The 25,864-nt window shown below is 38.4% G+C and overlaps 1 protein-coding gene across 1 annotated transcript; it reads right to left on the bottom strand.

The window, feature by feature from the left end:
- Positions 1 to 268: 268 nt before the first annotated feature.
- Positions 269 to 24,653, bottom strand: LOC136099689 (cadherin-23-like). The gene is made up of 29 exons (XM_071806924.1): positions 23,682 to 24,653; positions 22,631 to 22,756; positions 22,261 to 22,518; positions 21,844 to 21,942; positions 21,565 to 21,737; positions 20,429 to 20,577; positions 19,238 to 19,545; positions 18,362 to 18,631; positions 17,427 to 17,564; positions 17,111 to 17,327; positions 15,988 to 16,146; positions 15,394 to 15,545; positions 14,126 to 14,294; positions 13,045 to 13,253; positions 11,482 to 11,661; positions 10,667 to 10,886; positions 9,540 to 9,676; positions 8,716 to 8,859; positions 6,851 to 7,095; positions 6,257 to 6,366; positions 5,657 to 5,791; positions 5,157 to 5,293; positions 4,371 to 4,568; positions 3,979 to 4,073; positions 2,902 to 3,057; positions 2,121 to 2,318; positions 1,489 to 1,614; positions 864 to 1,074; positions 269 to 678 (listed from the first exon to the last, which is right to left on the bottom strand). Exons 1-29 carry the CDS (start codon positions 24,651 to 24,653, stop codon positions 502 to 504), a joined length of 5,868 nt encoding a protein of 1,955 aa, XP_071663025.1. The 3' UTR covers positions 269 to 501.
- Between the last annotated feature and the right edge of the window lie 1,211 nt (positions 24,654 to 25,864).

Genomic DNA, 25,864 nt, shown 5'->3' with positions numbered 1-25,864 from the left:
TTCCTGGTACTTGGGCTACACTTCCCCCTAAATTAACTTGTAAATACAGATATAAGTACGTATACAGGTGTCAGTATATATTCCCAGAAGAGGCTGTTTTACATTAGGGATTGATAGTCCGATGTCTCTCCGTCCTTACCCCTGGCTGGGGTCAGGCGCCAGGTCCTCAGTTCTGTAAAAAACAACAGTTTTTCGTTAAACATTCCTTACACAAAACAGAAAATTTAGGTCCGAGGAACACTTAATCTAAATTAATGACAAGGCGTCACATGTGGAATCGGTTTTATTGTCTTAATTTACACATAAATTAAATACACTATAAGCACCACATCGAGGAAAGTAGCGCATTACAACCGCTCTGCAGTCCTTATTCCTTGTCCACTTCACAGCACAAACAGGAGTAGCAGGAATTAAAATGTGGATAGCATTCCCATATTCTTATTGCTCATTCAATTCTGTACTGTTGCGATGAGTGTCAGTGTGGTTTTCCTAAAAGTTTTCTTATTGGTGGAAAAACACATCGTTATCATCAGGGTCATTATTTTCAGAGTCTGCATCCAAAATAACGGCCACTTCTGAAAATTTTACTCCTTTCAGTTCTTTTTCAGGGGCGGGCTTTTTGGGATCAGGTGTTACGGGAAGATCTGACTCTTGATTTGTGTCTGTCAGAAAGGAATCCTGCAAGAAAACAACACAGGTGAGGCAGAAAGCTAAAAGTCACAGCGTGCTGACAAATTCTGAGAAGTCATATAACTTTTATGTGTATATTTTCTGTCTCTGAAGCTTGCAAATTCTTTCGGTTATTTGATGAACAGTAATGAAATATCTTCCACTCCATTCTTTGCAATTGAAAAGCGGATTACCTGTTTTGTTGTGAACTCTGCAGCGGGCAGGGATCCTACATTTGTAGGTTCAGCGGCTTTTCCAGATGCTGCATTTTCTTCACGTTCACTGTCATAATCCAACAGCAGCGTGTCAAGGTACCTGCACTGTTCATCGGCCTCGATTACGCCTTTGCCAGCATCACCTCCTTTGGTGTCTCCCATGTTGCTAAACGCTATTATTTCAGTTTTCCTGAAAGAGAATTCAGAACAACCATGAGCTTGCCAATAGTTAAGTGACAGAAATCTTAGTGTCTCTAAAACAGAGAGCAGCATGTGCACTGATCTCAAATTACTGGGATTTTACCCAGGGAAGCATTAAGTAGCTTCTTGTATAACGAACGTTTGGTGTGGTTGGTTGGATTGTCTTCTGCATAAGGCTTAATTTGCTAAAGAGTAAGTAGGAGTTTGCTCTTGTAATGTTTTATACAAGATTAAAAGTCGTTAGCTTCCTTCAGATGGAGAGTTCTTAAAATTGCACAGATTCTTAAAAATCAACTGATATGTTAGTGAAAGATAAAAGGAAAATCCTACGTTACCAGAGTCAACTAGAACATCTTTTAATATACTATTTTTTATGAATTTGTGATATCAACATTCTACTTACACATTATTCGTGTGCTCTGGTTTCTCTAAGCTTTTCAGACTTGCATTTTTGTCCATTGCACACGGATTATCAATACCATGGATAACGTCAGCTTGCTTCTTAACCAAATACTGTTGCTGATACTTTCTGAAAATGAGAAAGACAGTAAAATATAATTGTTAGTTCTTTTTGAAGATTGGCTTTATAGTTGTTTTAAAAACAGAACGTGAAGTATTTGTGTCATAAGTTTAATACACAGCATTTATTTTCCTCTGGTGTGGGGTTCTGCTTCCACTGCAGCCAGCAGCAAAACCGCCCTTACTTTCAGCACTCGTGAGGTTAGACGAGACTTACTACACCTACTTGTGCCCCCCTTTGCACTTAAAATTCCCACTGTCCACGTTTGTGTTTTCAAAAGTATTTGTTTCTGCAATTGCTATGTGACAAACACAAGAAGAAACCAACTTGCAGTTACCTGTCTTGTGTTTGATATCTACAGCGCAATGTCAGGCATTTTGTTTTATAGCAAATCTTAGGCAATACTTGGTGCAAATATCACGAATTCATCGGGTAAGTATTTTTCAAGTTGACATTTAAAGTAAACTTACTAGTTGCAAGTCTAAACTGCATTATTAAAGTTAAACTATTTGTACCTTTTCCTTTTTATAGTAAAAAGTGCGTAAACCAGGAAGGCTACGAGGGTGCAGGCGAGCAGAACGCTGAGCACGATGGTTGCGATGAGTTCAGGAGTTGCGGGGTCAGCAGGAGCCTCTTCAATGGCAGCGCTAACAGGCGTTGCAAATATCTTCTCCAGTTCTGTCTCAATGTTACTCTGCTGCTCTCTAAGTTTTCTGAAGACAGAAGCGTAAAACACCAGTGATTTGTCAGGCTTTCATTTTGGCTTGAAGAATAGTGAAGAAAATAAGAAACTATTGCTCCCTGGTCCACCAAGACCTTTTCCGAAGATTCGGAATTTTCATGTCTTTACTAGAAAAAAGAATTTTTCCTGAATGAATCAGGCCTGGTGCCTGTGAACTAAAGTGCTGCACAGTTCAGAGAACTGAACCTGAGAGGTCAGCATTAGTAAGAATATGCATTCATACCACTGTCATGTCATTAAACAAATTTTAAATAGACCTAAAATGGAAGTTTTTAATCAATATTGTGCAATTCTGAAGTGAAGCTGATATCTATTTTAATAATATTCTTTCTGCTTCAATTTTTTTAAAACTGACCTTTAAATTTATTTTGCACCATTAAACAGTTTTTGACAAATGCTGAAAATTACCTTTCAATAAGTAATGAAAGCTTTCTGCATTCTAAAAATACTTAGGAGATAAGTCTCAGATAAACTGTTATTTGATCAAAACCTGTCCAGACCAAGACATGAACAATTTGCTCTGACACCCAGAAGACGGACTGTGCCATACAGACCTTTTTACATCTTCTGCAGGTACTTCCTTGTTTGCCTCATCAAAAGCGATAATTTTTACATAGCTCACATCAGTGCTGCTTCTTGCGTTTCTTTCCAGCTCACTGGAATAAACATCAGTGATGTACACATTCCATTCGAGTTTATCTTCCAGGACCCTGCCATTATATTAAGAAAAAGTCTTAAATTGTCTGTGCAACGGCGAATTATTTTACCATGGAAATTAAATGGTGGAAAAGTAGTATTTAATACAACACTTTGCAGATATTTAGAATTGTAATCTAAGCATGTAAAAATGCAGGATTATCATCAGCAAAGGAATTAAACTATTTGCCCAATAGTGTTCAGCGATTGAGAGGAGCAGAGCAAAAAAAAATCCAGTCCTTGTCTCTGACTGGTAAGCAAAGATTTTCATTAGTAGGTGCTATATAACTTGTGTACGTAGCCTGAAAATTCTTAGATAGGTGCCATTAGCATAACTGAACAATTAGTTTGAGAAAGGAAGGGTTAACAAACCCTTATACTTAGATGTCTTAACCAGCATTGCATAGTATATTGTATATTTAGCCATGCTTTTCAAAGTGAAAGGGGGCTCATTTAATGCTTGATATTATAGGTGTCACTGCCTTTATTTATAAAAAACAGAGTAAGGTGGGGAGAAGGGAAATTCAGTCTCATAATCCTCATTGTTTCCTTTTTCACAGAGATTTTTGTGCTGGATGGGACCACTGGCCCAGTCAATCCATCATGCTGACGGCAGTCAGCGCCAGCCACTGCAAAGAAAGCAGCAGAACAGCTCCGGGGTTTGCATTGCATTTTTAACAACAAGAAACCGGTGCCATAGTAGTGTCAATGTCACAAACTCATTTTTTCCATTCTTCACATTTTACCAGGTCAAAACTAGTCACTTCCTGTGAATTCCCTCAAATTATTCTGTATTACATCAAGTTTAAGGCCTAGCTTTTCACAGGCACTGGCTGTATCACCTCCCCTGCAGGCTGTCAGATCCCTGTCTCAAAGGGACTCTAAATCTGTCATTAGATATTGCATCAGAATAAACCCCACAGTTGCAAAAATACCTTTTTACTTCAGCAATGTGTCTTTCAACAACGTTGATCTTCTGATTAAGGGTCACCACCACAATGTTGTTACTGGAACTGGAATCAACGGTTATCTAATAAAGAAATCACACGTTTTCTCAAGAATTTGTACATCTCATAGATCAACTTAAAAAAACAAAACCAAACTCTGATAGATAATAATTGCCCTCTAAGTTCAGTCTTCATGACAACGTATGTTTTTAATTTGCCAGTGGAAACAGCAGCCTCATAATTCTGGCTTGAAAATACGTAATAAATACTCACTGTGTGGTGTTAAGTAATTGTATTTTGTCATTACCCAACTTAGCCCTTCTTGTGTAATGAGTTTTGACACGGAAGCAAATCAGGATTATAAATAGCATCTTCCTTACGTTGACTGTTGTCCGGGCGGTGAGTCTTGTTGTGCCTTGGTCTGTAGCTTGGACTTCCAGATGAAATGTTCCAGCTTTTCCCGCTACAGAAACTGTAAAAATCTGCCCTGTATTTTCATCGATGTCAAATTCGTTTGTTTGACTATCCACTAAGCTGTACAGCAGAAGTCCGTTGTCTCCTGAATCTGGATCTGTGGCCTGGGTTTAAAAGAAAGGTGATTTGTGAAAGTCACCTTGTGGGTTTTGGGCTGCACGTTGCTCTTCAATGATAAAATTCTGCACTTTCTATCTGTGAGACTGGAGTATTCTAGGATAGTGCTGACATATTTTTCTCTTTGCGCTAACAAAGTGGGGCACAAACTATCAGAATCAGAACATGGGTTATAAAAGGGGATATATATTTCCTATGAAATCTGGAAGATTCTACAGCTGCAAGCATAACAGGAGTAGGTTAGAACGTAAGGATAACATCAGATTTAGAAAAAAAAATGAGAACTGCTCCATTTTGTAATTCATCTGACGGATAACAAAGTGGTTAATGGTGCCAAAGAGAGAATGGCAGTTTGTACAGTATGGAATCCATAACATAGCATCGGTCAGAACAGACCATATAGCTTTTACACCCCATCCCTCACCACCATTATATTAAACCTGGACGATGAGTAGAATCTGTCTCAGGCTTTCAAAAGCAGATTTAGCAGCTACTTTAACTCAGTTTAACTATGAAAAAAAAACAGATCTTTCAAAAGATTTCTGTCCTCATGAAGAGCACAGAAAGATACTTACCTGAACTGTAATAACCGAGTACTTGTACGGCACAGAGTTCGGTATCCGAGCAGAGTAGGCGTTATTCAAAAATACTGGCGCTTCATTCACATCCTGCACCGAGATTGTCAGCATCGCCACATTTTGAGCAAACAGGCCTATTAAAAAACACAACTTAACTGCAACAAGCACCAGCAAGGCACAACTTTTGAAGGCCGGGTCAGGCTGTGGCTTTGCAGCAGTATCTCTGCTGCATGTGAGGACAGGCAGGTTCCTCCAGCTCCTGCTGAGAAGTCCGATGCCCAGCTATTATATTATTTTCTGAGAGCACATTAGGGCTCTGTGAGATTTGCAGCCTTGGAGGAAGGCTGCTGGCTTTTCTCTGCACAGCCTTCACCTTCAGCTTTTCATTTTTCACATCGGGCTTTTCAGTTAAAGAGAATCACGATTCTGCTTGCAAATGCAAAAGGGCTCATCGGCCCTGATTTAAGTTGGAATGTCCTTCAAAGCAAAAAACTTACCTGAACTCTGGACTTCTGCGACAGATGAGAAATTATCATTTGCTTCAATTAAAATCACATACTGAGAAACTTCCTCATAGTTCAAATTAATTGCTGTTCTCAGTTCGCCACTTTCTGGATCCAATCTAAAATGACCTGAGAGGAAAAACATGCACTTTAATTGTTACAGCTACCACTTCACTTTTATCCCTCCTGCCTGTTGTGTCTTAGCTGCACTTAGGAAGTTTCTGTGGGTCCTCTGCTCTTAAGAACGCAAAATGCAACATTTCCACTGGCTAAACAAGTGCAAAGAAAAGATGGACTAAAAGATGGACTAACAACTACTTCAATTTTGGCACCCTCGGTTTGGAAATTATCCTAACTTAAAACTATAGGAACCCATTTTCTAGCAAGTGACCACCACCTCTCTACCAAAGAAGATTAACAAAGTCCATGCTGAAGAGCTCGGGAAGAAGTTCTTTGAGAGCAAGGATAAAAATTAATGTCATTTTTTTAAAAAAAAGGTAGTACACAAACTCCTCATTTACATACAGCAACACCCAAAAGACAGGTTATTCTTTTATCTTAGCTATTTTAACTCGTAATGGAAATAGTACTCACCTTTTTCATTGCCAGATGCGACTGTATAATGAATCGGTTTTCCTAAAGTTTCAACCACAGTAAAACCATAAATTAAATAATCCACTCCTGTGTTTTCCAAAACGGAAACCCTAATGTAGAAAATAAAAAGATAAACCATAATGTTAAATTTCCCAGCAGTTGTTGCACTGGCAGGCTTTGAAATTTAATTCTTTAAGAACAAGTTTCCTGTGGAAAATCCTGCCCCATCTCCTATTAATTGTTTGGTAGAGCTCACTGACATTGAGTGCAGTGCAAGCCCTACTTTTCTAGCCAGACATTTGTTTATCCTGGAGTAAAGGCTAAGGATGAATGTTTCATTAGTCTGCAAGGGGAAAGGGACTAAGATTCTGGCTTATGCAAGTTAAATGATAAAGAAGTGAAAGGTGATGCCTCCCATCACATTCATAGAACCACCTGCATAGCAGAATTTCCTGCATGTTTTGTTTAAAAACCCCAGATGTCCTTTTTTCTGCATGGAAAAATATGAAAGTTAGTTTCAACTTTCAACTTCACTACATCTTCCACTACCTGGAGAATTTGTGAGAGTTATATAACTTAATATGAAAGCCTCACCTGATTTCGCTCTCATTAAATCGAGGAACAAATGGACGGTTGTCCAACACATTAATAGTAATAATAGCAGTGGCATTTAAAGCTGGAGAGCCTTTGTCCTTAGCCATGACTGTTAAATGGATCTCTCCAGATGCAGACAGGTTCCCAGTTGTAATTATTTTCCCCTCACGCGCATCTTCTATCAGGAAGAACGGGCTGAGGTCCCGATCGGGGAGGATGGAGTACTCAATAAGGCCATTTTCCCCCTGCCATCGAAGGAACAAAACTTAATGTAACTACATTATTTCAGTGCCCAAGTCCCATAGTACAGACTCACTGGAATCTCAATATTTCCATGCTTAAAAAAGTAGAGAGAACCAGGCTCAGAGCTATACAAGAGCATCAGGGGAAAGCACCAATAGGCAGAGTACCCCACCCTCCCAAATTAATTTTGGTGTTCCAGCATTTAAAAATAAAAATCCCATAGCAATACTAAAAAAGCTACACACACTGGGAATACATTTTTAAGAGTGGGATAAACACTGACATGAGAGATTTGACAACACTTAAATGTCTCTAGTGAATATACTTTGAGAATGATGAATTCATTTCAGGAATTAAAACTTGGGGTTAGCTACAGTAGTAGGATGGATGCCAAAAAACCACAAACCAGAAGAAAATTCACAAGCAGTTGGCCAGTTCCACAAGAAAAATGTGAAAAAAGGTCTCCAAAGAAAATAAGTTAAGGACAGGTGTAGGGGGGGACAATCAGAGTAGTGAAAGAGTCAGCTGAAGGTGCAATGTCAAGGAGAATAAGACCCTTGGATGCTTTTCACACCTGGAGGAGAAGCACAGCCTGCCCCTGCTGTGTGGGTAAACCCCGTTCCTGCCTGTCACACGTTTTACTCCGTTCACATCGCTTCACTTCTCTGAGACAACCCATTCTGACAAACCCACAGGGTTTGTTCTACTGCACTTGGCTCTGTTCTGAAAAGAGTTCTATTCTGCTCTGCCACGGCTCTGTGGCTGCAGGATCAGACCCTGCTGTGAACATCTGTTGTCACCGAGTCATCTGTGGATTTATAATTTTAACGTCTGGTCCAGACATTACCTGAAGAATGAGCTTCATTAGGGGTTCAATGCAGATCTCAGAGCCCAGCAATTTCTATAAGTAATTTCACTTTTTATGTAAAATTATTGAGAAGGATGGTTAAAAAGGGGGGGCATTAAATTATTTGCAGCCGTATATGACAGCTGCAGCTATTTTAATCAAAATTATACGTGAAAAAATAGGAAGGCACCTGCTACACCTATTTTGTTGTCGCTTCAAGATGTTTCCTCTTTTAAATGAGATAATTAGTGGTGACTTTGTCATGGTGATTTGGTTGACTACTGGATATCGCTACCAGTGCTTGGATACTACTTGATGGGCATAATACATACATATATATATATAAACTTTAAAAAATGAGGACAGAGAGAATTAGCTGGGGTGTAGTTAACTTCAGAGGTGTCTGGCAAACAAACATTTCCATGTTCAAGCCATCTACATGAAGCTGAAGTTTTAGGTTCTTCTACTTCAGAAGTTGAAATAAGTTCACAGACACTAAATTGCTTAAGTCCTTGTATACTTCTGAAAGAACAGCCCGGCTCTGTATGATAAGGGGAAAAATTAAGGTAAATATAGCTGAAGAAACATGTGCAAAGACAGGGAGTAAGTCAGTGTCAAGGCAGAAACATCAAAAGTCCTAATTTCCAATTCCCAGTGCTTTTAGTCAATTAGAATGCACTTTCTGCTACATTTGGTGTTTCATGCCTAGAGAACGGAGAAAAATACATTTGGGCTTCAGCTTAAAGCAGTGTCAAAATCAAACAGCAGTAGTTACCTGATCTTGGTCGGTAGCGCTCACCGTTATGACATGAGCACCTACAGGATTAATCATGTTTATAGAGGCAGAATAGGAATTCTGAGCAAATACTGGAGCATTATCGTTCACATCAATCACTAGAACAGCGACATGAGTAGTTGCCTAGGAAACAAAATGGTTTCAAGCATTTTGGAATATTTAGAATGTTTGGTGATTTTTTTTTGTGATTTGCACATGCAACAAAACGTATAAATTAGACATTGAAAATGCTGTAGTAAAATACTGTTTAATTTTGTGACCTAAACATCACTACAGGATTTTAACGCAAGAGGCAGAAATTCAGCATTGCAGTAGGATTCTACTTCTTGAAAGGTGTCTGAATGAGCAAGAACAGGACGTGTTTAGGAGGCCAACACCTGCAGCTGCTGATAGATGCAGTTAATGCAACCACACATGTTCTAGTTCTGTTAAACAAGTGTGTAATATCTTTTCAAATATGAGAAATACTGCAGAACTAGAACAATTTGCTGAAAATTACTTTTTCTCCCATGAAAAATTATCACAGCACTTAGAGCAGCAGGCAAGAATTCCAGTTCCCCAGCACAGGTTATAGTCTGCAAACAATTCAGGGTCAAATTCTACTGTGTATGATTATGAGGTATTCCAACTAATTATGGAGTATAATACTACTACTCAGCATGGACAAAGGTCGCAAAAGTCCAACCCTAGACATGATTAGATGACTAATTTATTCTGCATAATAAATGTCTAACAGATCTCCCTCCCACTAGTTCAAAATCCACTCTGATTAGATGAGTCACTGTTCAATAATGGTCTTTTACCTGATGGAAAGGGGCAGATTTACTGTTGACTGCATTCACCGTGAGGTTGTATTTATCCATGGTTTCATAGTCCGGAGAGTTCTTTATCTTAATGTCGCCATTTATTTCATCTATTTCAAATATATTTCCTCCACCACCTGAGATACATTTAAAGCAGCATTATCAATGCATACATCTTAAAAGCATATAATTAACCACATTCTTAAATTATATGTTTACTTGTGTCTTAAGCTCATTAAAACATTTTTTAATATATCATATAGATAACGTAGAAGAAAAATATAAGATATTTTGAGTGGATAAGCATTTGAAATGTGAGCCAAAAGAACGGGTTAACAAGTTCTGCAGATACATCTGTCACACTCAAAAAGTAATGGTGCTTGAGGCAGGCAAATGGTGATGGACACCACATTGGAGTTGTGGGGTGAATCTCTGGAATAAAGTTCCTCAAAGCCTGTGCAGCTCTCAGAGGAGATTAGAGGCATTCCCAGGAATTTTTACAGCCCTCTGATCTTCTGTATGTTCAGTCTCTTGTTTGCTGGTTGCAGCAGTCCTGTAACAAGGCAGTGCTCCTGCCAAGATCTCTAAGAGGAGATGTCACTGAGTTTATTCTGTCTCTAATGAAGGTGAACTGAGTGGCACACAGATCTAAAGAGAAATCACTGTGACTGCCAAAAGACGTGACAGTGACTTTTACTGGTTTTGGCCACCAAAGTCTGCATGCATATTGGAAATAAAAAACTCTAAAAAGATATAAACTGTATACACTTCGCTCTTGATGGTTCATACGACAAAAACAACTGTTTCCACTCCTGCAGGCTTTGGCTTGAGGTGTCTAATTCTCCATCTCTGCCAGATTTAGGGGCAGTAGCAAAAGGGGTGCTCTTCCCATCCTAAGGCCATCAGCTACCACAGTTAGAGGTGACAGGAAGCAGGAATCAGAGATCTCAGTTGCATTTCACAAGCTGGCACGTTAATTTAAAATGAAATTAAAGGCAGTTTATATTAATAGACTGGGCAGAGAGCTGAGGTGGAAGGAGACAACACACGTAATGCCACTTATGCGCATAACAGTATAGACAACAAAGTGAGAGCTGTTCCAGTGCAGCAAGAGAATTCCTTGTTACCTGTAAGGCTGTACAGGACAAAGGCGTTGTCGCCTGTGTCTCTGTCTGTTGCTGTGACTTTTCCAACTACGAATCCCACAGGCGCATTTTCATTTACACTGAATTCAGTCACTGGGTCAAAGACAGGTGGCCAGTCATTAACATCAATGATCTTTATGACAACTGTGCAGTAACCTCTTTTCTTTTCAGGGATTCCATCATCTTCAGCGTATATCACAACCTGTAAGTTGCACAGTCATTGGTAATAAGAAATCACATAGGTACATGCATAAGCATTAAAAATCTGAGTGAACTTCAGAGTATTCTTAGAAATGTAAAGTCAAATTTGGAATTCACCTCAAATTATTATTCAAAACTTAAGGACTGTTTGGTCAATTAAAAAGAAGTATTTCTATGTAGAACAAACATATTCACCAATACTTTTGCTTGAAGCAAAATAAGAACATAAAAAATATGTAGCAGTGGCAGCAACAATAAAGATGATTAACTGAGAATTGTATCTGTAAGATTTCAGTGCAGTCCAGAAAACACTGAATATGTGAGTTGTCATTGTGAAATTAGTTATTCATGTGCTGAAGCATTTGGGAGTTCGTAGGACAGCTGAACAATGAGCCTTGCTTGAGTTTCATTATAGTCTAAAGAAAGGCAGTGTCTTGCTTTAATAATACAGCACATCTGGAGATGCTCACGTGCTGAAACAATGCCTAAAATGTTAAAGCAATACCAAACTAAACAAAAGCAAAAAGTGTCACCTGTCATCCAAGGGAAAGATAAAGAGTTCTGCGTGATGAAGAGTTAAGAAATCTAAAGCAAACCTGATACTCTGTAGGTTCCTCTTCATAGTCAAAGGGGGCAGTGGAATAAAGAATTCCAGTTGCTGCATCTATCCTGAATTTTCGTGCATCTGCACTAAGAATGCCGTATGTTAGGAGACCATTTCTACCTGTGTCACTGTCCTGAGCTTGCAGTTGGACAATCTGAGTCGCAGGTAAATTCTGTGGATGAAGAACAGATTGAGGCTGTTAGAGACTGATTAACTGCAATTTCTTGAGGTACATGAAGGATGGGAAGGAACATATACACTTGCATGCACTTACAATAGTATAGATGGTTTAAAATCAAAATTATACAACTTGTTCAGCATAGGAAGAGAATCTCGTTTTCTCTAATTGACAGAAAATACCTATTTTTCACCCCATGTCTCTACCTACAGCAGCAATTTTCAAGAAGAAAAGTCACCATGATTTCAAGCAGGCCAACTGTTAACCTCAAGCATCTAACTTGCTGCTGAGGAATTATTCATATTTAATAGCCTCTCCTCCTATGAAACTCAACTGATGTTCTCAATTTCAAAATCTTCTTTCTTTCTGAACGTTATTTGGATAATAATTACTCTTTTCCAAATAGATTATCTATCTCCTTTTAGAAAATGTTATTTGCACTAAGATTGACACTAAATATCAGTGTTTCACTTGCATGGCCATTTGAGACCTGATCTGAAGTTATTTGATCCAATGGGGCACCCAGCAATTCCTACTGTGTAAATATTTCACATGGAAATCAATTTTTAAGGTTGGGAAATGTAATTCTAACTCTTCTCCATTAAACTAACTGGGAACATGAAAAATAGGTGTGATAATGAAACCCATATTTAGCTCAATGTTAGAAATGGACTAGGTTTTAAATCGGTTGTGGCTGTTAATGTGTGTCAATCAGCTGGGAATCTCAAAGGCAGGGTATGTGCTATATAAAATACAAACACAATCAGTGTGATGCTATTTAAAAACAGTAGCTAGCAGATTTAAGCATGAAAAACATTGTTTGAAAATGGAAGAGTGAAATGTTGAGCTAGCTGCTTTTGCATAATTAAATGCTGTGGCTTCTTTTGTTGGCTATCGTAACATAACAGCCATAGAGAGAAACCTGGCTTGATTTCTACCACCAATTGCTTAATGTCGGGATGAATCACAACAGATTGTATACGAGCAAGAGGAGAAATGTTGCTAAATTAGGGAGTTTTTGCCTGCTACTCTGTATGAAGCTCCCTTACAAAAGGCTGAATGAGTGCCCAGCACATAAACTAGATTTTGAATGCACATGAATATTCTCTGTGTACAAATAATCAAGATGGAACAGCTGTTTTTCCTTTGTGGAGCCTCTTATCAGTAAAAGATTCACTTTTCTTTCAATATGTCCACACTTCCAGATCATTCTCTATACGTATTGGTATTTTCAGCTTGAAATAAACCCTAAAACATCATATGGCAGAACAGAATGGTCAGCCAGTCCAGTTCCAGGATGTTTACTTGTATACTCACCAAAAGGGGTTTTTTTAATTATTATTTTGAGGGTTTGTTTTTGTGATTCCACTCTCTTACCTCTTCCAAACTTTCTTCAAGTAGAGAGGATGGGAAAACCGGAGAGAAGTCGTTTTCATCAATAACTTCCACATACACAGAAGCTTCCCTAAATATGTTAGTAGTAGACGCATCTGTTGCTTGCACATTGAAAACGACTGGAAAATCTTCCGGTTTCAAATTCTGTCTTGTTTTTACAATACCAGTGGATGAATTGATAATGAAATACCCTGTTTAGAAAAAAAAAAAAAACAGGAATTACTCTCTTTATTATTTCATTAGTTAAAACTGATCTGAACACATCCATGCAAACTATACATTATGTATATGAATATCATATGTGACAGTATTCTTTGAAGAACAAAATAAAATGCAACATGTCAGATTTACCCAGGGCCATAATTAACAAAAACAAATAATTCAAAATGTCAGATGGGAACCAAAGGGGAGACGTTTCCTCCACCACTCTCCAGTCAGAATGTCTTCACCTTCCTCTGACACAGATATTATTTGTCCCTGTTTTAGTCAGATATTATTTTATTTGTTATGAAGCTCTCTTTTTACTGAAGCTGAGGAATTCTGCAAATCACTTCAAGGACACCACAGCTTCATCCAAAACATTTTACAAAGAAAGAAACATAAAGTGGCTGTGTTTGATGATAATAAAATCAACTTAGTAAAAAAAGATGCGTGACAAAGCACTGATCCAGTCAATCCCTTGTAAACTTACTCTACACATTCGTGTTTGTTAAGAAAGTGTTAGCTTTTCCAGTCTTCATGCTGGATTGGGTATTCGTTCTCCAGTCACTGTAACTTTATGCCTGATCAGGTACAACCCGATCTTCCCGTAGCAGACACAAAAAAGCAAAGAGCTGGCACAGTCAGCTCTGTATCGGGTGGCTCTAGCTAATCTGATGGAAATTCAATCATGTGCCCCCACCTGATCCATCTCACATTTGTACATCTCGTTAATACACATCCAGTATTAATGGCTGTAGAGCTGAGATAAAAAGGAGAGAAGAAACAGTCCAAAAGCCAAGTGCTTTGCAGTGCTAGTTGTTTAAGACACCCTCTTTTTTGTTATTTCATGTCAAGAGCTTACCCTGTTCATCTCCAGACACAATACTGTATATCACAGGGCCCGTATAGAGCACACTGATCTGTACAACAAACGTGTCTGGCGGTGCCTTCTCGCTCAGCGGGGCAGGGCGATAGGCTTCTTCCGAGAACACCGGGAACGAAACGCTGACGGGAGCTATCACTACTGTCACCTGCAGAAGAAATGGAATGACCATGGGGTTATGTTTTCAGGTTTAGCAGACTTTTCCGTTCAGGTATGCAACAGCAGAAGTCCAGAATTTGGTCAGTAAAGAAAAGCATGCGGAGTTTGACATGTTAGTGTCTTGAAGGCAGTGAAGGTTAGTGAAAAATGTCAGCAACCTCGTTGCTTTAGGTTCAACTCTATGCTTTCCTAAATATAGAGAGGGACTCCATCGCATACGGCACTTTTCAAATGATTTGTCTAGCTGAAGAGCTCTCAGAAAGAGGTACTGACCCGTGTTTGCAACAAATTCTTCCACTGAAGAATGTGTGATCGGAGCAGGAGCTTGTCAGTACAGTATTTTTAAATTACTGTAACTGACTTTGTGTATGAAAAATGGTGACAGGCAGTAAATAAATAATGCCCACGGCTTCACAAAAAGAAAGATAATTTATTTCTAAATTACAGCAGACAGCTGCTGTCCAATGCTCTGAAGAACGATGGCTCGTAAGTCTACATTTTAAGATTCTGTTGAAGATAATTTTCTGCATGTCTTTATCCATATACATTTCTCATACTTTTTAAAATCTGCTAAACTGTGATATTGAATGGCGAAAGATCACCAGTTCGTTATAAGCACTGTCTAAAAAAACAACACATTTCTTTTATCATATTTACATTTCTCAGTCTTCCATTCAGAATTTTTGTTCTTGTGTTATAGGAAAATAAACAGGAACGACCTTATTTGCTGTCTGCTGTTTATCACATACTTCTATTACAATGCCTCTGACTGTCCCACTCTTTGACGTCTCCACTCCTCTAATCTTTCTCCTTCACATTCTAGAGCTTCTGTTTTTCTTTTCTGAAATGGGATGATCAAAATAAAGACAGGTGGTGTGCCAGCAATTGCTATAGCAGCATAACTTTGTACCTGCTATCAGCTTGTATCCTGTTCTTGAAACAGAAGCGCAACTCTGACATTCTGATTCCTGTTTTGCTTAGTTTTGCCTCGCTAATACTAATTTCCTGGTGTAGTTACACACAGTTGGGAATAATACAATCCATAGAATAAACTGCGCAAGGAGACAGCAAGGTAAAAACGTTAGTACCTTTACAGATGTTGAAAGAGGCGGCAGACCCGAATCCGTAGCAGTGATGTTCAAGGAGTAATACACGGGATCGGTCTGTTCTGTTAAGTCTCTTGTTAACCTGAGTTCTCCTGTGGCACTGGAAAGACTGAAGAGGCCTTCTGAGTTCCCACCTGAAGACAGAAAAACAAGCGTTGGAGATGTTCAGCAGAGTCTGCAGAGACAAGCGACTGAAATATATGCCCAGGATTGAAGAGACACAAGTTGAAATCCTAATCTGTATATGTGATTTGGAGCAAGACACCCAGCCTCTGCTAATTCTGGAAGGGCCCTTGTGAGGCCTCTGGTCCAACCTCTTGGCTCAAAGCAGGGTCATGAATGAATTTGGAGCAGGTTCATCAAGGCTTTGATCTATCAGGTGCTGAAAACCTCCAAGGACAGCCTCTCTAGGCAATCTGTTCCAGTACTTAGTTACTTTTTGCTCCCCTTATATCCACTCAGAACCTGCCATTTCAATTTATGACCATTATCTCTCATTCTTGTGTCATGCAGTTTAGTTTAGCACCATGCAAGTACTCCAGTAATAAATTCCTGTAAGATTTTCTTCTAACATACCTGAAATATTGTAGAAAATGCCTTCATCATAACCCTTGCTTTCATCTCTTGCATTGATATCCACTACCAGCGTGCCAGCTGTAGAATTGTCCAGAAGGAACTGCTGATATGAGGGCTTCTCAAATATGGGTCCTTCTTCATTAACATCTTCCACGGTAACTAAGAAAAGAAGGTTCAATGTCTGAGCGTAAATGCAAGTTTCACCTAAATGGTTCTAAGATATTTCTTCAGCTAATATAAATCAGCACAGCTCTTCTGAAGGGAGTTGGAGCTCTTTCAGTTTGAACCAGATGGCAACCTTGTTTTTTGTACTTCAAAACTCTTGCCTTCATGGATTAAATTGTTTCCTGCTTGAGCAATAGTTTCCCACAATGGCTGCACTTCTGGCTACAATTCTACTATGTCACTATTATCTGTCGTGAATAATATCATCCTATTGTTTCGCTGGGTTCCCTTCTTTGTTCACATTCATCTGGTATCTCTTGTCTTTGACTTAGATCACAAACATTGTGAGACAGGATTGCTTAGTTTTAGATTTGTACATGACCTGGCACGATAGTAACACACAGTAACATAACACAAGAAGAAGTAATAAATAAACCAATACTTCCAGTTGTACTGATCAAAAGCTGGGCTGCCCAAAAACGAGGATACCAACTTAATTGGAAATCTTTTATGTTGTGTTGGGAAAAAACCTATTTTTTTGAAAGTAAAACAACAACAGCCATCAAGTACTGTTATTTTAATATCACTAAAACTAAATGTCAACATTTTTTCTAACCACCCTACAAGCAGCCTTTCTGTAAACAAGCACAAAAAGAAGTTTTGGAAACCTTTTCAATCAAAATGTCAATAGGTTCTCAAAAAATGACACAGAGAAATTTGTGAATACATTGAAACAAATAACATCGGTTCATGTGAAAAATCTTCATTTTTGACAAGCCAAATGTTTTTTGAGAAGAGTTTCATGTGGCTATATTGAAAAGTCACATCATCATTTCTGATACTTTACTTTAGCAAACTGTATTGCTACTGTAGGCTATTTTTACGCCTCATAATTATACATGCTGAAATATTGCCTAAGGGAAATGAAGGTAAATTTTCTATGGTAAACTAGAGCTACCTGTAATGTTTGCTGTGTCCTGGAGATGTGGCTCCCCAGGATTGAAAGCTTTCAGAATAAAAGTGTACTGGGAATGGCTCTCATAGTCCAGAGGCTGAAGAGTTGTAATATTTCCAGAAAGTTCTCCAACAAGAAACAGAGAAGTCTCTCCAATTATGGTGTAATGAATAATGGCGTTGTACCCTATGTCTTCATCTGTGGCTGCTGCACTCAAAATCTAAATGAGAAAAAAACAAAACACTAGGTTATTACAGCTTCGAAGTTCACATGAAGAAAACAACTGCAGAACAGCTTGTTTATTCTTAATGTCACATACCACATGTGGAGGCTCATTCTCTTTTACAGTCACGGAGTACGATTTCTGGGGGAACACTGGTGGGTTGTCGTTCACATCTTCTACAGTGATGTGAAGAACTAAGCTTGCAGATTGCGAGGGTCTGCCAGAATCAGCGGCCTGTGAAGGAACAACTCGCCATTAAACCCACCGCTACATTGATACAAACTTGTTTTACCGGCTCAGTTTTGTTCTCAAAGTTGTGAACAATTAAGCAAAAGCTCAAGCCTGGAACCTGATCAAATGTGATGTATGTGGCACTAATCAACATAAACTCATGGTATACAGATGCATGTCTGTAATATGGCATTTAAAAGAATAAGGAAATCCTTTGTATTTTGAGGGTTTGAAGTGTCTACAAAGCAAGATGTGAAGAGTAGCTAGAATGTAGTAAATTCAGAGTTTTACATTGCATGAACATCTGCCATAGGAAAGTTCTCATCTATAGGTACATATACACAATTTTCAATTAGTCTTAAAAAATGACCACTTTTATAAATTCTGGAATTTTCAGAAGATGCTATTCAATTTTTAGTGTATTTCCTTGCTGTCCTGAATATGTTCCACAAGTTGACCTGTTAAATTATTTGTTAGCAGTAAAGATCTCCTTAAAATATGTTTGTACATGGTGGTCAGTGCTGGAACGCTTCTTTGTATGCAACATAATATATCTGATTTCTAGCAGTTTTAAAAAAAGTCAACTATAATAAATAGACATTCACATGAATGTCGGAAGTGAAAGCATAAACTTGGAAATCGGTATTTTTAAAATGTCTAAGTACATACATTTTGAAAAATAAAAAATAAGGGAAAGGGACAAATAGTATGGATTGGCAAAACAGTAAAAGCATTACAGCAGTATCGCAGCTGCATGGTCTAAAACAGACAGCAAATATGCAGCAAATATGTCAACTTACTATTATTTTTAATTCATAACTGTCCACCATCTCTCTGTCCAAGGGTTTTTTTGTCATCAGCTCGCCAGTAGAACTGTTAATATGGAATATTCCAGCAAAATCGTCTTGCAGAGAGTAGCTTATAAGTGCGTTATCTCCTATATCCAGATCAGTAGCAGAAAATACGCCCAAGTCTAGACTGGCTTCATTCTCAGGAACCGAGAGTTCAGTTTGAATCAACGTTGAGAAAACCGGAGCATTGTCATTGATGTCATTTACTCTCACAGTTACCTGTATTAAAAATAAATATTAAAATATAATAATAATAAAAAAAAAAGACATTTGAGCTGTAGAAACAGTATTGAAAGGAGAATTTTGATTCATTTTAATCTATGGAGTCTATAGGGGAAAAAATGCCAACATAAAAAGCAAAGGGATACATATAACAACTTCAGCATTTTTCAGTATTGGAGCATTTTCACAACTTCAGCATCTCCACATTTGGTTTTATTCTTCTCGACTGAGAGAAGTGAGATAGTGTCTACTCTAAGTGGAAGAGATGAAAAGGATTAATAATCTGGAGCTCTGTGGCTCGTTTACTTCATGCATTTGAGAGACCTATGCACAGAATGAGTTTCAGTGTTAATCAGTTTCTCTGGTTATTGGTTGTTGACAGAGGAACTCTCAGGAAGCGATGTAATTTGTGAAGCTGACAATATTTCACGATTGATATATCCTTGGGAAAATAAAATAGTGGAAATTAAATAAAAGGGCCTCAAAGTCCTCACCCTTGCGTAACGGATGACACATATCTGGATATTGCTTGATTTTTTAAATATATTTTAAAAAATATTTATATCCCTTTAAAAAAATATTTTAAAATGCAGTATACTGTACCAAAGCAACAGCTGTATTGGGTGGCACCACAGAATCAACAGCTTCTACAATGAGGCTGTATAGGTCGACTTCTTCTCGGTCTAGGCTGGCAAGAGCCACAATGTCTCCTTGGTCACCGATGGAGAACTTGTCACTATGAGATTTCAGGGAGTACGTGACTTGTACGGCGATGCTCCCCGGCAGAGCCGTCACGGAGCCCACAGCAGCCCCTGATGGTTCATTTTCTGCAATGCTGAACTCGTAGCTGGAGCTGTCGAAAGCCAGGCCAAAGCTGGCGTCGTTTACCAGCAAGTAGAGAGTAACAGAGGCTGATGAGAGAGAACAAATTGAAATAGTGAAGCTGTGGCTAAAATCATCATGCTTTGTTTACCTAAATTTTTGAGGAAGTAATAGAAAATGATGGAAATCGGCGTGTAGGAGAGAAGGAATAAATATGTAACACATAAAACATGATGCCTTTTTATACCTATCTAATGTCCCAAAATAACCCCATTTCACCAGAGTGTTGCTTCATAATGACAGGACAGCAAGGGTCACCAATCTGAAGTTAATGGGATATGCAGGTGTTTTCCACTCCTCAAAAATCTTACCCTAACTTGCTTTGTAACAAAAGTGAAAGGATATACATAAAAACATATGAGTGCAAATTCTCTCATAGCCACACATTTTATTTTAAGAAAATCGGTTGTTTCTTCTGTTCGTGATAAATCAAAGCTAACTCCGAAAAATACATTAAAAAGTTACAGAAAATACCATGTGTCTGAATGTTTTTTGAATGAGCAGAAATGTGTTTGAGGGTTGTTTGCCAGTTTGCAATTTGTTTAAATGTTTCTAATCTTAAGAAAATAAAGGAAAACTGAAAGAGAAACACAAATTGTCAATATTATTTTAATACATCTTTTTAGAGTGGCTACTACTATGAAGTCCTGTTTTTTTGTATCATAAGCACCACTGCAACAAGCACAAAATTGTATTTCTAATCAGAATTATTAAACTAAACTTTCTGTTCATATGATCAGCTGGGAGATCAAATGGTGAAAAGCAAATTATTCACCATTGCTGAAATGTAACATGGGTTCTAGCCCTAATTAATTTTGACTTGACAGTGATGGAATTAATTTCAAATGTCAATGTTTTCAAAGGTTACATTTATGTGTGGGACAAAAAAAAAGGTGAGAAGACATCATTTACCATTTGATGTGAGCTGAGGAACTCCATGATCAGCAGCAATGACTATCAGCGTAACAACTGTGTCAGCTGTGATATGGTCCAAGTTACTGCTGAGGGTGATTTCTCCAGTGCGGTTATTTATATGGAAATCATCAGATTGGTTCAGGAGGCTGTATTAAAGAGAAATCAATATAACAGCCATATTAATGACATTAGAAGTACCATCTACTTACTGTTATTTCTGGAACAAGCACTCAACAGATAGCGTTTGCCTGTTTATAGAGAATGGCTAAATGACAGGTTTTAATTGCTGTTTCATTAGCCTAAATATATACCAGCCTTTTTATTTCCAAGTGTGTCTTCGCTCACAAAGACGACAGCATTCATGCCTGAGTTCGCATGATATCCCAAGCCCTTGATCTTCCCATGAAAGGAAGGCAGATTCTGCACGCTCAGCTGCACATTCAGCAATATCAGAAATCCAGGTGATATTTGTCTGAAGGCTGCAAACCTGCTAATTCCTCGTGTTCGGCAAACTCTCTCAGGTAACTGGATTGCCCACAAGAAGGCAAAATCCATCTCATAGCTTAAAATATTCTCCTGCAAGACACTATTTCTAAACACCCACAGTTTACTGACTCATTCATCTGTCCTTCTCAATCTATATTTTTCATGTCAAGGTATCCTGGTATTTTCCATAATATAGGGCTCATACAAAAATCTTCCTTAATTTTGTAATGCACAGTACATTATTAAAGTTATTATTATTAAAGTTATTATTTCTTTATCTCCTGCTCCCAGCAAACAGATGTGTGAAAAGGGAGTGATTTTTGGAGATTCATTTACTTCCTATTCAGAAATTGCAGGATATTATTCAAAATTTCAGAAATTCAAACAAATCTTAGCATTCAGTTCTCATTGCTAAGTTTATAGCTTGATTGCATTCTCTTTCTTATGGCGTCATCATGATTTGATAAGCTCTAAAACATAATGACTGTCCTTTTTCCCAAGTTTAAAAATACCTACTGGTTATAGGACTTGTAAAGCATCTACGAACAGGTCTTATCTTCTTCTGACCAATAAAAATACTTTGTGAGAAAGAAAAATACTCTTCTGTCTCTTTAACAAAGTTACTTATTAACCTCATGGAAGTTTACCTGTATGAAATAACAGAGTTGTTCCCAAGGTCGAGGTCAGTAGCAGACACAGATAGTACAGATGCTCCTTCTTTTGCTGTTGCTACATGTACGTTGGCTGAGTAATGTGCTCTTGTAAACCGAGGAGGGTTATCGTTCACATCTAATACTTGAATGCTGACATATGTGAAATTCTGGTGTGTGACAGGAGAAAAACATGAGTCAGAAAATGCACAGGTGCTTTAAATTTAGGAACAAAAGAAAGCTGCAGATAAATAATAATGTGTTCCTCTCTATTACCTGCCTTTGAGGTACTCCATTATCGGATGCCACCAACAGCAGCTCATAAGTCTCTTTAGCTTCTCGGTCTACAAAGCCATTAGCCAAAATGGTTCCATCCTAGAGAAGGTTACACAGTTCAGGCACAGATCATTTTGATCACTCTTGCACACTGAATTCTCAAAAGAAATAAGGGATTGAAATCCTCCGTTCTCCTCTGGACAACTAGAGTTCAGATTCCAAGGAATGCCTGGCCAGCATGTCTTAGTTTTCAGACATCGACTTGTATTCCCAAACTACAGACCATATGTTGTTATTTATTTTACATGTACTAGAATGGCTACTACCTACTCTTTTCACCTGATTTATCTTACCACGTCAAGTAACTTGCTAAAAATCGGTATCTAAATATTGCTTTCAGCATATCCAAACTCTTACCTGTTGGATGCTATATGGATTATCCCCATCCTCAGCTGATAAGTAGTAAGTAATTCGTGCATTCTCTCCCTCATCCAAATCAGTAGCAGTGACATGTCCAACTGTAGCAGGAGTACCTGACGTGTAATCTCCTTCCAGAATCGCAAAGCTGTATGGCTGCATCTCAAACTCGGGGTTGTTATCGTTGACATCCAGAACAGTGATGTGGAACAAGGCACTTGAACTAAGACCATTTGTTTCAGCATCAACTGCCCATACCTGCCACAGTAAGAAACAATTTTAACCACCTGATGAAAATACAAAAAAAAAAAAGGGTTCAAGAGAATGAAGTAGAAACAGCCAAAGCTGCAGAGTCTGTCCCCAAATTTACCTGTAAAGTGAATCCAGATGTAGTCTCTCTGTCCAGTTCAGAGTCATTCCTTAATGAAAGTGTTCCGGGGATATCCACAGTAAGCAAAGTACTGTTATGAATGAAGTATCCCTGAGAAAAGCCAGCCTAAAAAGAAAACACAGTTCAATTGAGGTTAAAATGAGGAATATTTAAGCTAAAACAATCATCTCATTAATACCTGACATTTCTATAGGACTTCTCATTACAGAAGTACAAGTGCAAGGTTTAATAAATGAGGATCTTGCACCCTGAGCTATAGGAATAACAGACTTATTTGGCAAACAGAAACTGGGTTAGGTTGAAGCCCCTGTGGGCTTCACCCATTTGGGTTCAGGGGAGTCTGAATTGGGAGAAACATTTATGTTCCTTTAAATGTGACATGAACAAGGATATTATAGCAAATCAAAAATCTCTTCCTCCAAACCACATCCGCAGTGCCATGGCTACATATGAAATTTCTTTATAAAACAAGGGGAAAAAGAAGCAGCTTTTTGTAAAGCAGAGTGTAATTTCCTATTAAAGAAGAAGAAACGATATCAGGTTTACAAATTACATCTCTGCCTGACTAAGTGGATACTAAGGGCAGGTTGACTGCATTACAGAAATGCACTAACAAATGTTCTCAGATAGAAGCAAGTTACTGAATTGATTGTTTTGACATAATAAGCAATAACACAGATCTTAAAAAAAAAACCCAACCAACCTGTTCTTTCTGGTGTAACATACATGCATTCATCTCATATGCATGTGCACAGAAACAAACAACTTTTTCTGCCCTGGATTACATATGCATAGGGAGAGAAATTCTCCCTAGCTTCTCTGATATCACCACTGAACTATTTTGTTCAGGGTTTTAACTTCCTTGGTTATGAAGTTTTATTGCTGGCTCCACAGAGTGCAAGATGAAGCTTTAGTGACACAAAATGTACTTATTGCCAACGTTTAAGAAATCTTCCATTGCCCATCTACTACTATTATGCTTTTTTGCAGGTTAACAGAGAAAAGCATGTCATTTTGATGTGGAACCTACCTCGTCCTTATCAGTAACACTGAAGGTGTAGATGGGACTACCCTTTTGCAGGTTTTCAAACACAGATATATCATAAGCTGCCTGATTAAATTCTGGTGGGTTATCGTTGACGTCTAGTACATGGATGACAACAAGTGTTGTAGCGCTGAGGCTTGGCTGCCCTCCATCTGACGCTTCCAATTCTACTTCAAATTGCTTGGTGGTTTCATAATCCAGCTGCTGGCTCAGGCTGAGCTGGCCCGTGGACAAATCGACCAGAAACACTGGCGAGGAGGTTGGAGGTTGCTGGCTAACGATTCTGTACTTCACGAGAGCATTGGCCCCGGCATCCAAATCAGTAGCAGACACTGTTAGCAGTGCCCTTTCGAGCGCTTCATCTTCAGGGACGCTCACTTCATATCTATTTGATGAGAAGACTGGAGGGTTGTCGTTCACATCATCAACGACGACTGTCAAATTGAGTGCTGTAGCCAGGCTGGGTTGGCCTTGGTCACTTGCAATCACTGTTAAGTTATAGAAGCCTTGTTTTTCTCTGTCCAGTTCTTTTTCCAGCAAAATTAAACCCGAGGTGTCAATATCCATTTTTCCTTCTCCACCTTTCAGAGTATAAACCACTAGTCCATTAAAACCTGCATCTGCATCCGTCGCTGACACTCTGGCAACACTAGTTCCAGCTGGCGCGTTCTCCAGAACTGTAACGGTGGTGCTGATGCTACTGAACACAGGACTGTTATCATTGACATCTGTAACTCTGATAAACACTGTGGCATAGTCAGTAGCATTTCCATCTGACAAGGAAATATTTAGTATGTAATTATTCTTGGATTCGTAGTCCAGTTTGTCTTTTGTTGAGATGACCCCATTGGCATCGATGTCAAATGTAGCAGATTCCGTCAGTACTTGAAATGTGACTGGTATGTGAGGATATAAAGACTCATACTCTACCTGTGTAAAATACAGAGTATTATCCATAATGAATTCAAACCAATAAACCACTGTCTGAAAAACAATAATGGTGTTAGCTGTGTCTGAACTTATTTTACTAATTTTATTTGTTAAAGGAAGTAAGAATCAAGCATAAAATGCATATATGCATAAAAATACAGCTGGAGAGGACTCTCTTATTGGAACATCACTAATACAGAAATGCAAATACCTATAATGCCCAGGGCAAAGCATGCAAGTGTACTTTCTCAAGTGGTTCTGGGGTTTATTTTGTTTGGTTTGGGGTTTTTTGTTTTGTTTTTGTTTGTTTGTGATGTTAAATGGTAGCAAATGCTGTTTGAAAGGTTCCAATTGAAGAAAGAGGCCTCATGGGTGACAGGGTCCATCTGAGGGATGCGGTCAGTGTGTAATGTATGTGAAGTCTGATATGCAGAAAAGAAAACACAACAACTCGTTATCCATAACTCAGGGGATATAGACATTTAGAGAACATATATTACAGGATTTTCCTACTGCTGTCATGTCCCATACAAGTTATAGAATGAAGTTGTTCTTACCCTCACTACTTCAACAGGACTGACCAGCTCTTCTTCCACAGACACATTATATGTTTTCTGAATGAACTGTACCCTGGAGTTTCCAACTGCAAAGATTTCTACTGGCACTGATGAACTCCTTGGAATCGTCCCACCTGCAAGCAAAAGAAAACAATCTCCCAGCAGATGCACAAAACACCTTCTGCCAATAAAAAATGAAAATTAAACAACAACAACAAAAAAATCCACCGGGACTGATTTTTTCTTTCTTTCAATCCTTACTGATACTATTATGGTCCCGCTGGAAGATCCTAACCAAGTTTCGTGTATTGTAGCTTGTGCCCAAATCTCTGTATCCTATGCAGTGCAACACCAGTCAATAATTAAAAGGTGTGAGATGTATGTTATTTTTCCCAAAGCCATAAAGAAAACGTAGATTTGATATAACAGCATCAGGAGATAGCAGAGTTTTAGCAGAGATGCAGCAATTACTTTGGATGAATAGGAAACTTTCTTCTTCTCTTCAACAGACAAGAGCAGATAAAAATATACGGTATTCTAAAAGTAAAGTCTTTTTTCTGACAGCATTTCTTCAAGAAAAAAAAACCAAAACAATCAAACCCCATCACCAGGAATAGCTGTATGGACCTGTACTAAAATCTTGTCTTACCATCAATAGCCGTTATCCACAAGACAAAGTTC

This window comes from Patagioenas fasciata, chromosome 3, assembly GCF_037038585.1.
Source record: "Patagioenas fasciata isolate bPatFas1 chromosome 3, bPatFas1.hap1, whole genome shotgun sequence".
Taxonomy (NCBI): Eukaryota; Metazoa; Chordata; class Aves; order Columbiformes; family Columbidae; genus Patagioenas; species Patagioenas fasciata.
This window is presented reverse-complemented; position numbering and strand designations above follow the sequence as displayed.

What these genes read in the sequence shown, in the direction of transcription:
- LOC136099689 (XM_071806924.1), bottom strand. Translation starts at nt 24,653, where the DNA reads ATGGATAATACTCTGTATTTTACACAGGTAGAGTATGAGTCTTTATAT. An exon ending in ACTCGGTTATTACAGTTCAG is followed by an intron (nt 4,569 to 5,156) that starts GTAAGTATCTTT and finishes TTTTAAACCCAG; the next exon opens with GCCACAGATCCAGATTCAGG. An exon ending in CCAGAGCACACGAATAATGT is followed by an intron (nt 1,075 to 1,488) that starts GTAAGTAGAATG and finishes ATTCTCTTTCAG; the next exon opens with GAAAACTGAAATAATAGCGT.